General features: G+C 38.9%; 1 protein-coding gene across 1 annotated transcript; it reads right to left on the bottom strand.

Moving 5' to 3' along the window:
• Window positions 1-2,999: 2,999 nt before the first annotated feature.
• Window positions 3,000-3,871, bottom strand: LOC125829445 (uncharacterized). Its single transcript, XM_049508660.1, has 3 exons — window positions 3,686-3,871; window positions 3,446-3,567; window positions 3,000-3,357 (listed from the first exon to the last, which is right to left on the bottom strand). Exons 1-3 carry the CDS (start codon window positions 3,869-3,871, stop codon window positions 3,000-3,002), a joined length of 666 nt encoding a protein of 221 aa, XP_049364617.1.
• Between the last annotated feature and the right edge of the window lie 8,182 nt (window positions 3,872-12,053).

A 12,053-nucleotide genomic window follows, 5' to 3' on the forward strand; every position in this document is an offset into this window, starting at 1 on the left:
AAACCCAACAACTATTAGATGCTTCGAAAGTCTAAGGTGATAGCAAAACAAATTCAAGAAGCAAAAATAGAATAGAGAAAGAGAGGCAGTAAACGTGAAAAGAAATTTCCTTGACTGATAATTTTCAGTGTTGCTGTGCAGTCTTTATATAGCACAAAAACACACAACAGACTTAAACAAAAAATTAAGAACTATCCTACAAAGCTTTTTCCTTAAAACTAGATGACAACCCACGTATAAAACTACTTCCTAAAGACTAGGACAAACCTATCAGATAGGAATTTTATTTTCTAACAACTCTTATTTTACTGATGAGACTCTTTTAAAACTAACACCCTCCTTTAAATTGAAAGCTCTCGTGCTTTAGTTTAACTTCAACTTCTTGAACTCTTCCATAGTGCCAATTCCAATCAACCTCCTCAAATTTTGGAAAGGAAACAACTTGAGAGGTATGGTAAAGATATCTGCCAGTTGGTCTTCACTTCGGCAATATTCCAACTCTATAGTTCCTTCGTCGTTGAGATCTCACAGAAAGTAATACTTCACGTCAATGTTCTTTTTTCCTTCCATGTAGCACATAATTTTTTTATAACTTGATGGTAGAGTTGTTGTCGCAAATAATTGTAGTTGCTCTTTCTTGTTTGAATTGTAGTTCTTCAAAAAATCTTCTTAACCAAACAACTTGACAAGCACAAGCTGTAGCAACTACAAATTCCGCTTCAGTACTCGATAAAGTGACAATATTTTACTTTCGGGAAGACCACGAAACAACCCCTGTACCTAGCAAAAAAACATAACCGAAAGTGCTCTTTCTGTCGTCTTGATCTCCTGTATAGTCGTTGTCCGTAAAGCCAATCAAATCTGACTGTTCTCCTTTCTGGTAGAAAATGCCAAAATCTTTCGTTCCTTGTAAGTAGTGAAGAATTCTCTTCGCAGCTAGAAAATGCATCTCTGTTGGACTCTCCATCTATCTACTTACAAGACTTACTGCATACATAGTGTCGAGTCTTGTGGCATTTAGGTACATTATACTGCCCACAATTTGTTTGTAAAGCGTGCTATCCACCTTAGTTCCTCTCCCAACTTTGTTTAGTTTTAAGCCAAACTCAACTGGTGTGTTGGTGGGATTGCAGTTTAGCATCTTGAACCTATCTAAAATTTCTCGCACATACTTCTTTTGGAAAAAATATATTCCATAATCACATTGCACCACTTTTAATCCAAGAAAGTAATGCATATTACCAAGATCAAACATCTCGAACTCATCCATCAAAGACTTCTTGAATTCGACAAACATGGCACTATCATTCTCAGTATATATAAGACCATCAACATATAAGCATACAATAAGGATTTTCGCATCATTCCCAATCTTCACAAAAAGTGTATGCTCATATGGACTCTTTTGAAAATCCATTTTCAGAAAATAAGCCTCAATGCGACTATACCAAGCTTGGGGGGCTTGTTTTAGTCCATAAAGGGCCTTTTTTAAGCGATAAACTTTATGCTCATTTCCAACCTTAACGCGAGGTTGTTCGATAAATACCTCTTCCTCCAAATATCCGTGTAGGAAAGCTGATTCGATATCCAACTGGAATATAGGCCATGAGTTTTGCACTGCCAATGCAATTACCATTCTGATGGTGTCATGCCTTGCAACTGGAGCATAAACTTCAGTGTAGTCCACACCGTACTCTTGCTTGTATCCCTTAGCCACCAATCACACCTTATATTTGTCAATTTCACCATTTTCCTTCAGTTTCGTCTTGTAGACCCACTTGACATCAATGGTTTTCTACTTCTCAGGAAGATCAATAAGCTCCCAAGTATCGTTCCTTTTAGTAGCTACAATTTCAGCATCCATCGCCTTTGTCCATTTTTCTTCTCTAACGACACTCTAAAAAACTGTAGGGTCGCAGTCCGCAAACAATGCAAAATGAGTAATTGCATCATCATTTACCTCAATTCCTGTTACATCATAGTTTGAAATTCATGCAGGCCTTTTACGAGAACGCCGAAGTGACTGAGCTGTTGAATCAGTTTCTTCCAAAGCTGCTGAAAAATTTCCACTAGTTGTTGGTGTAATTTCAGCGGTTGTAGGAGCATAATCCTCTAAATTTCCAGGTATTAATGCTGGTTCTTCAACTTTATTCTCAAATAGGACTGGGGTAGGCTGCTGCATATTCCAATCCCAAGTAGTTTCTTCAAAAAAAACATCTCGACTGATCAGAATTTTTTTTGTTTGTGGATTAAATAATTTATATGCCTTGGATGTTTCACTAACACCAAGAAATACACACTTTTCACTTTTATCATCGAGCTTCTTAATTTTCTCATTTGGGACATGTGCATACGCAATGCACCCAAAAATTCGAAAGTGATCTATAGTGGGCCTTCTTCCACTCCACGCCTCCTCGGGAGTCATGTTCTTAATAGAAAATGTAGGGCTTCTGTTTAAGACGTGAATGCTCCAAGTTATTGCTTCTGGCCAATAACTCTTTTTCACTCTTCATTTTGCTAACAAACTCCGAACCATATTGATGATGGTTCTATTTTAATTCCTCTCTGATACACCATTTTCTTGTGGTGTATAAGATGATGTAAGCTCTTTTCTAATGCCATCAGATTCACAAAAATCATCAAAAACTTTAGAGCAATACTCTCCACCACAATCCATCCAAAGAGTCTTGATTTATTTCCTGTCTTATTTTCTACATGAACCTTGAAGCTTTCAAATGCTTTAAAAGCCTCAGATTTTTCATGTAAAAAATAAACCCAAGTTTTTCAAGAAAAATCATCAGTAAACGTAATAAAGTATCGTTTACCTCCATTAGAAGCTGGTTTAATTGGGCCATAAATGTCCAAAAGTTCCAAAACATCATTGGCTCTCCAAGACTTTTCTTTGGAAATTGAGAACGATGTTGTTTGTCAACAACACATTCCTCTCATACTTGGGACGGAATTGTAATTTCAGGAAGACCTATCACCATATTTTTTTGTTAGAGAACTTTTAATCCGCCAAAACCCAAGTGACCATATCTAAAATGCCACAACCATGACAGATCTCTTACTTCTGCTTTCAAACAACGGTGAATATTCTCTATCTTCAGCGGGAACAACCTGTTTGAACTCATTTTCACAACAGCAATAGCCCGTCTAGTAGGATTATAAATCTTACATGCACCTTTCTCAATAGTTATAACATATCCTTTTTCTTGCAATTGACCAACACTTAGCAGATTGCTTTTCAAAGTAGTAACATATAGCACATTTGAGATCGTTTCTTCAAAACCATTCTTGGTTCTAATCTTAATATCATCCTTTCCAATTGCACTCACAGTGGAAGAATCACCAAAACTAATTGTTGAACGGAAGTTTTCATTTAAAAAGGAAAAAAGAAGACTTACTTCCACACATGTGATTACTGCAACCCGTATCCAAATACCAAACGTTTTGTTCAGGTTCCTTCTCTACTTGGACTGCCATCAACAATGTTTCAACTTCGTTACTTTCAACAAAATTTGACTTCTCATACTTGTCATTAGGCAGCCTAGTATAACATTCAGACTTATAATGACCAAATTTATGACATCGATAGCATTCTACTTTGGATTTGTCAAAATTCCTTCCTCTGAAGATAACATCATTGGCTCTGAAATTTATGACAACGAGTATTAGTAGATGCCTTCAAAGCCTGCTCTTCAGAAGATGAACTACGGTTCATATTTTGCTTATGTACCAATAAGGAACTTTGCAATTCGTCAAGTGATAACTCATCTATATTTTTTGACTCCTCAATGGAGCAAACTACATAGTCATACTTCGGCGTTAGGGAGCGCAATATCTTTTCCACAATTGTGACATCAGTCATCTTTTCACTATGAAATCACATTTTGTTGCTTATCTCCATTGTTTTATAACAGTAACTCATTACAGACTCTTCTTCCTTCTTCTGCAAAGTCTCAAAATCACGTCTCAAGGCTTGAAGTTGTGCACACTTCACTCTTGTCACGGCCCGAAGCTACCCCCAAGACACGGACACGGGACCTAGGATCACGAGTGACCCTAAGTTAACCTTGTTGGCATATCATAAGCATACTAAAGATAAACTAAAGTAAAGAAATACTGTGTGGAAGCTAAATCATCATGTAAATTGAAATGATGGGGAATACCCATCTACTATCTGAATAAATGAAAAGTGAGAGTTCAAAAACAACTGAAAAGTCAAACTCAAAACACTAAAGCTGAAACTAACTATGTCTAAAGTAAGCCTCTAAACTGACTAGAAGTACTGCGGCATGCCCCAATTAAATCTAGCAAAACCTGAAAACTAAAGACTAAAATGGAAAGATAACATGTCAATTGTCCTTGAAGAATGAGGACTCACCACTAATGTTGTTGAACTGAAGATTGAGATCCGATCTATGTGTGATCTGATTGCTGAGGACTTGAACCTACATCACGAGAAGATGTAGTGAAGAGTATGTGTCAGTACTTGAAAGGTACTGAGCATGCAGTATAGAGTAAAGCTGAATAATAACATAACTGAACAAGAAATAAAGCAAGGATATAATTTGATCATGATAATGATACTGGAAATACTGAACATGGCTAAACTGAATGCAATGACCATGTTTATAACATGCTGAGACTGAATAGTGAACTATACAGATAACATGGTCAATGTAATAAAATCTGACTGAACTGTAAAGGAGCTACTAATAAACGACATAAAACCACATGCGCTAAATGTGGAGTCTGATGTATACGCTACCAGAGGTATAGAGGCATGTTGGCGTGATCACTAAAATAATGTCCACAGAGGGGACTTACAATCTACGGGGCACGTAGTTCTGGGACTTGAGGGTGACTGACCGTATTTCACTCGGCATTAAGCTTCTCCTAATTGATTAAGTAATTAACATTCTATTACTGAAATGTTGTAATAATGGATAGCTCAAACATGCAACATTAATATACTGATAATGGACATTCAAAACTGAGGCATGCATTTATATATCTGAAATATCTGACCTCGCATGTGTAATTCATGAACTAAAAGAACTACATAGCTAGGGTTCTGAATTCATGAAAGAATCTACACCAAAAGATACTGAATTCATGATAATCTAAATTAGATCATTCTAACAGCTAAAACCCAATAATTTCTAACATTCAAGAAACCCTAGGTCTAGATAATATTAGGGGAATCAAGATTCTGACTGAAATCTAGGGACCTAATTGGCGAAAGGAACCCACTAGTGAAATCCCACATACTTGGTGACGAATTCCACTTAGAAATCTTTCGATTTTGGGGCTGAAACTGATGACAACCTGTTGCATTCTTGAACTAGGGTTCTTGACTTCTTTCTCCTCTTTACATTCTAGTTTTCTAAGTTTTGGTGAATGATCTAACTTAGGTAAGTTCTAGTTTGTTTACTAGGCTAAAACTGACCAAAACTACATAGTTTAGGGGTTAAATGACGTAGTTTAGGGGTCCAACGCATAAGGAAAAGACCAAAATACCCCTGACTTAAAAGTAGTCGGGATCATCGACGGATAGGATCGACGGATCGTGGATCAACCGACGGTCCGTGCTGGTCAACCATCGATCGACGACTGTGACTGGAATTTGGGGGTCTGACTTACGGCCCTGGACCACGATTGTGGCCTGACCTACGGTTCGTAGGTCCCAGTGTGAGTCGATAAATAGCCAAAAATTTGGGACTTTTCTGGGGAGGGCTTCAGGTGACCATCCATGGACCACCATCACGGATCGTGGGTCACTCTACAGTCAGTCGGTGGCACTTGTAGTTTCTGAAATCTGCAATTTGATCTGTCTAGGATACGGGGTGTTACATTATCTCCCCTTTGGGAACATTCGTCCTCGAATAAAGACTAAACTAGCTGAAATGGAGGGAGAAAACTGCACCCCTATCGTTAAACATTTGAAACTAATTTTTGACTGAACTAAGTTCCAGTAGCATGCAGATACACTGAAAATGCAAGTACAACCTGAAGGAACATGATGCTAAGACTAAAACTGCGCCTGAATGACTGAAAAACTGAAGAGGAACTATTACCTCAAGTTGAAGTGGAATCGAAAGGAAAGAGGTGAGGATGCTTGGCCTTTATGGCTGCATCTATTTCCCAAGTAGCTACCTCTACGGACTGACTCCTCCATGAAACCTTGACAGAAGCGACTTCTTTGTTTCTCAACCTTCGAACCGATTTCAACTGGTACCTCTTCATAAGTGAGACTATCATTCACCGCCATGCTTTCTAAAGGTACTATAGATGCTGGATCACCCATACACTTCTTCAACAATGAAATGTGAAAAACTGGATGCACTGCTGCTAGTTCTGTTGGCAACTCTAACTCATAAGCCATTTTACCAACCCTTTTCAAGATCTTGTAAGGGCCTACATATCTAGGACTGAGCTTTCCCTTCCTACCAAATCTCATCACCTCCTTCATAAGCGACACTTTCAGGAAAACCCAATCATTAACTAGGAACTCTAATTCCCTTATCCTTATAGCCGCATAGGACTTCTAGCGACTCTGGGCTGTCTTGAGTCTATCTCTAATGAGTTGTACTTTCTCTATAATGTCATGAACTGAATCTAGCCCTATTAAGGCTGCTTCACCTACTTCAAACCAATCAATTAGAGATCTACATCTACGCCCATACAATACCTCATAAGGGGCCATCTGAAGCTGGAATGGTAACTATTATTGTACGCAAACTCTATAAGAGAAAGGTGATCATCCCAACTACCCTTGAAATTGATCACGCAAGCTCTCAACATGTCCTCTATGGTCTGAATGGTACGCTCTGCCTGCCCATCTGTCTGCAGATGAAATGATATGCTAAGATTAACTTGGGTACCAAGACCTTTCTGAAATGACTTCCAGAAATGAGAGGTAAACTGAGGACTTCTATCTTAGATGATAGACAAAGGCACCCCATGCAACCTGATTATCTCATTAATGTAAGGCTTGGCGTAGTCCTCTACCGAATCTGTAGTCTTGACCGCCAAAAAAACGTGCAGACTTAGTAACTCTATCAACTATCACCCAAATGGAGTTGTGCTGTTTGCGAGTACGAGGTAAACCTGTGATGAAGTCCATGTTGATCATTTCCCACTTCCAAGTAGAAATGTTGATCTCTTGAATCATACCTCCTGGTTTCTGATGTTCTACCTTGACTTGCTGACAATAGGGGCACTTAGCGACAAAATCCGCTATATCCCTTTTCATTCTATTCAACCAAAAGACTTCCCGTAGATCACGGTACATCTTAGTGGCACCTGGATGAATAAAATATCTGGATTTATGGGTTTCTGAAAGAATCTGCTGTCTCAACTGACCCACCTTAGGAACACATAATCGACCCTGATAGCGAAGCACACCATATCCCCCTTGGGAGAAAACCTTAACTCTCTGCTGATGCTAATGGACTGCACCCTTTAGTTGAAGCAATAACGGTTCACTGTCTTGATTTTCCTTAACCTCCACTACCAATGATGATTTTTACCCATTCTGAACTATTACACCACCATCTGATATGCTCATAAGATGAACTCCTAAGCGAATAAGCCTGTGGACATCTTTTGCTAGTTCCTTTCTTTCTTTATCAACATGTGCTACACTACCCATCAATAGTCTACTAAGACCATCTGCTACTACATTGGCCTTACCAGGATGGTAATGCACACTCATATCATAATCCTTGAGAAACTCAAGCCATCTCCTTTGGCGAAGATTCAACTCTTTTTGGGTGAACACATACTGAAGGCTCTTATGGTGTGTGAACACATCTACGTGAACACCATACAAGTAATGTCTCCAAATCTTAAGTGCAAACACCATTGCTGCAAGCTCGAGGTTATGAGTTGGATAGTTCTTCTCATGCACCTTAAGTTGTCTAGAAGCATATGTTATAACCTTACCTCGCTGCATCAACACACAACCTAGGCCGACTCTAGATGCATCACAATAGATAACATAACCGTCTAAACCCTCTGGTAGAGTAAAAAATAGGAGTTGTAGTCAACCTAATTTTTAGTTCTGCGAAGCTTTTCTCACAATCATCTGACCACTGAAACTTAACCTTTTTCTAAGTCAACTTAGTCAATGGAGAGGCTATAGATGAAAATCCTTCCACGAATCTTCTGTAATTGCTAGCCAAACCCAAGAAGCTTCTGATGTCTGTGGGAGAGGTAGGTCTGGTCCATTGTTTCACTGCATCTATCTTTTGAGAATCCACTCGAATCCTTTCACTAGACACTACATGCCCAAGGAAAGTAACTGACTGCAACCAAAACTCACATTTTCTAAACTTAGTGAAAAACTGGCCATCTTTGAGAGTCTGCAGGACATACCTTAAATGATTCTCATGTTCTTCCTCATTCCTAGAGTAAATGAGGATATCATCAATAAAGATGATAACGAGCAAGTCCAAGTACTGCTTGAACACTCTGTTCATCAAATCCATGAAAGCTGCATGAGTATTGGTTAGTCCAAATAACATAACTACAAATTTATAATGACCATACCAAGTTCTGAAGGCTATTTTTGGGATGTCACTGTCTCTGACTCTGAGCCGATGATAACCAGATCTGAGGTCTATCTTTGAGAAATGACTAGCACCCTGAAGTTGGTAAAAAAAGCCATCAATCCTGGGGATGGGATACTTATTCTTAATTGTGACCTTGTTCAACTGTCTATAATCGATGCACATTCTGAGAGAACCAATTTCTTCTTTACAAACAACATTGGTGCACCCCATGGGGAAATACTGGGTCTGATGAAGCCCTTATCTAGAAGGTCTTTCAACTGCTCTTTCAATTCCTTAAGCTCAACTGGAGCCATTCTGTAGGGAGGAGTAGAAATAGGTTGGGTATATGGAAGGAGGTCAATTCCAAAGTCGATTTTCCTTTCAGGAGGAACTCCAGGAAGATCTTTTTGGAAACACTTGTAGGAACTCATTGACTACTGGAACTAACTCAAGAGTTGGGGTTTCAGAACTTTAATCCTTAACCCGAACTAGATGATAGAGACAATCCTTAGATATCAGTTTTATGGCCTTAAGGTAAGAAATAAATTGACCCATAGGCAATAATCTACTACCCTTCCATTCTAAGATTGGTTCATCTGGAAACTAAAAATAAACAATCCTAGTTCTACATTTGACTGAGGCGTAACAGGAATGTAACCAATCCATGCCTAGAATGATGTCGAAGTCTACCATTTCTAACTTTACAAGATCTGTTGAGGTGAATTTTTGGGAGACTGTGATAGGGCAATTTCTGTATACCCGTTTAGCTATAACTGGGTCACCGACTGGAGTAGAGACTGAGAAGGGTTCTGAAAGAGTTTCAGGGCTAACATTGAAGTTTACTGTTATATAAGGAGTTACAAAGGAAAGAGTAGCCCCTGGATCTAATAAAGCATAAATATCTAGATTAAAGACTCGAAACTTACCAATGACCATATCAGGAGAATCTTCTTGATCCTAGCGATCCTGAAGAGCATATAACCGATTTTGGCGCTGTCTGCCACCTGTACCAGATGAGTTACCCTGTTGAGTTAGGAGACCTTCCAGTGATGCTGAAGTTATGAATTTAGATCTACTATTATTGTCCCCTTAACCCTATTTAGAAGGATAATCTTTCAACTTGTGACCAAACTGACCACACCCAAAACATCCTTCATTTCCTACAAGGCACCCTCCCGGATGGTTCTTACAACACTTAGGACAAACTGGGTAGGTTATGGTGCCTGAACCACTACCTTGAGACTTAGAGCCTGTTGCCCTACCTTTCTGATTATTTTGGAACTTAGAGGATGGAACACAAGTCGACGAAGGTGCTGGAGATTTCTGCTGAAACTGCGAGCGATTTCCACCACCCTATTTCTGTTGAGAATAGTCATAGTTTCCTGTCCTACCCTTCTTGTTCTCCTTGGCTTGTTCCCTAAGCTTATCACCCTCAACCTACTGAGCATGAGTCATGAGCCTAGACATGTTCATATTTTCCAGCAACAAAACATTCCTACACTCTATTTTCACAAAGTATGACACTCCATACAGAAACGTGTTCATTTCAGCCTTGGAATCGGCAACCATGTGAGGAGTATACCTGGAGAGTTCGGTGAACTTGAGTTCATACTCTTGGACCGTCATAGAACCCTGCCTCAAATTCATAAACACCTTAGCTTTGGCCTCCCTCAACTTTCTTGGGAAGAACCTGTCCAAAAAGGTCTCACTAAAGCATTTCCAAGTGATAGGAGCTGCATCTGTACCCTTGTTCTTTTTTCCATTGAGTATACCAGATATGAGCTACATCCTTAAGTTGGTAAGATGCCAACTCAACCTGATCATTCCCAGTTACCTGCATCACTCCAAAGATCTTCTTGACCTCATAAATGAAGTTTTGGGGGATCCTCCCCAATCTGTGATCCTAAGAACTAAGGCAGATTCATCCTAACAAAATCCCGAACTCTAGCTGCAGCTGACCCAACATTAGCATTTGTCAGAACTGGAACCTGCTTATTGTTCTGGTTGGTCACACTCTGAGCCAACAACTGGATAGCGTTCCAAATTTTAGCATTCAAAACTTCCTACTCTGGGACAGAAGGAGTTGCATTTGCATTCCTGGCATTCATATTCCTTGCGTAAGCTCTACGAGAAGACATGATCTGAAACACATAATAAAGGATTAAAACGAGAAATTGGATCATACCTCACGCACGATAAGAGTAGCAAGAAAATGAAGTTTACCTAAGACACTTTATAGCCTTCTTCTCATTAGATGTGGTGCACTTCACACCCATCAAAATGACTCTACTTAGTGTGGCTTTTCAGACATCCTAGGACACTTAAACCTAATGCTCTGATACCAAGTTTGTCACGCCCTGAAGCTACCCTAGTACGTGAACACGGGACCTAGGATCACGAGTGACCCAAGTTAACCCTACTGGCATATCATAAGCATACTAAAGATAAAATGAAGTAAAGAAATATTGTGCGGAAGATAAATCATCATGTAAACTGAAATGATGGGGAATACCCATATACTATCTGAATAATTGAAAAGTGAGAGTTCAAAAACAACTGAAAAGTCAAACTCAAACACTAAAGCTGAACTAACTATGTCTGAAATAAGTCTTTCAATTGACTAGAAGTACTGGGACATGCCCCAGTTAAATCTAGCAAAAGCTGAAAACTAAAGACTAAAATGGAAAGATACCATGTCAACTGTCCTCGAAGAATGAGAACTCACCACTGATGATGTTAAACTGAAGATCATGATCCAATCTATGCGTGATCTGACTGCTGAGGAAATAAACCTACATTACGAGAAGATGTAATGCAGAGTATGCGTCAGTACTTGAAAGGTACTGAGCATGCAGGATAGAGTAAAGCTAAATAATAACATAACTGAACAAACAACAAAGCAAGGATATAATCTGATCATGATAAGGATACTGGAAATACTGAACATGGATAAATTGAATGCAATGACCAAGTTTATAACATGCTGAGACTGAATAGTGAACTATACTGATAACATAGAATCTGACAGAACTGTAAGAGAGCTACTAATAAGCGACATAAAACCACATGAGCTAAATGTGGAGTCTGATGTATACGCCCCATTGAGAGGACCCAATATACCCTGCCAGAGGTATAGAGGCATGTTGGCGTGATCACTAAAATGATGCCCACATAGGGGACTTACAACCTACGGGGTACGTAGTTTTTAGATTTGAGGGTGACTGACCCTAGTTCACTCGGTATTAAGCTTCTCTTAATTGATTAAGTAATTAACATTCTATTATTGAAATGTTGTAATACTGGATAGCTCAAAATACTGGCATACAATTGAGAATGCAACATTAATATACTGATAATGGATATTCGAAAACTGTGGCATGCATGTATATATCTGAAATATCTGACCTAGTATATGTAATTCATGAACTAAAAGAACTACATAGCTAGGGTTCTGAATTAATGAAAGAATCTACAACAAAAAATACTAAATTC

This window comes from Solanum verrucosum, unplaced genomic scaffold (genome assembly GCF_900185275.1).
Source record: "Solanum verrucosum unplaced genomic scaffold, falcon-dt-bn FXZP01000052.1, whole genome shotgun sequence".
Lineage (NCBI taxonomy): Eukaryota > Viridiplantae > Streptophyta > Magnoliopsida > Solanales > Solanaceae > Solanum > Solanum verrucosum.

What these genes read in the sequence shown, in the direction of transcription:
- LOC125829445 (XM_049508660.1), bottom strand. Translation starts at nt 3,871, where the DNA reads ATGACTGATGTCACAATTGTGGAAAAGATATTGCGCTCCCTAACGCCG. An exon ending in CTGAAGAGCAGGCTTTGAAG is followed by an intron (nt 3,568 to 3,685) that starts GCATCTACTAAT and finishes GGTCATTATAAG; the next exon opens with TCTGAATGTTATACTAGGCT. An exon ending in GAACCTGAACAAAACGTTTG is followed by an intron (nt 3,358 to 3,445) that starts GTATTTGGATAC and finishes TTCAACAATTAG; the next exon opens with TTTTGGTGATTCTTCCACTG.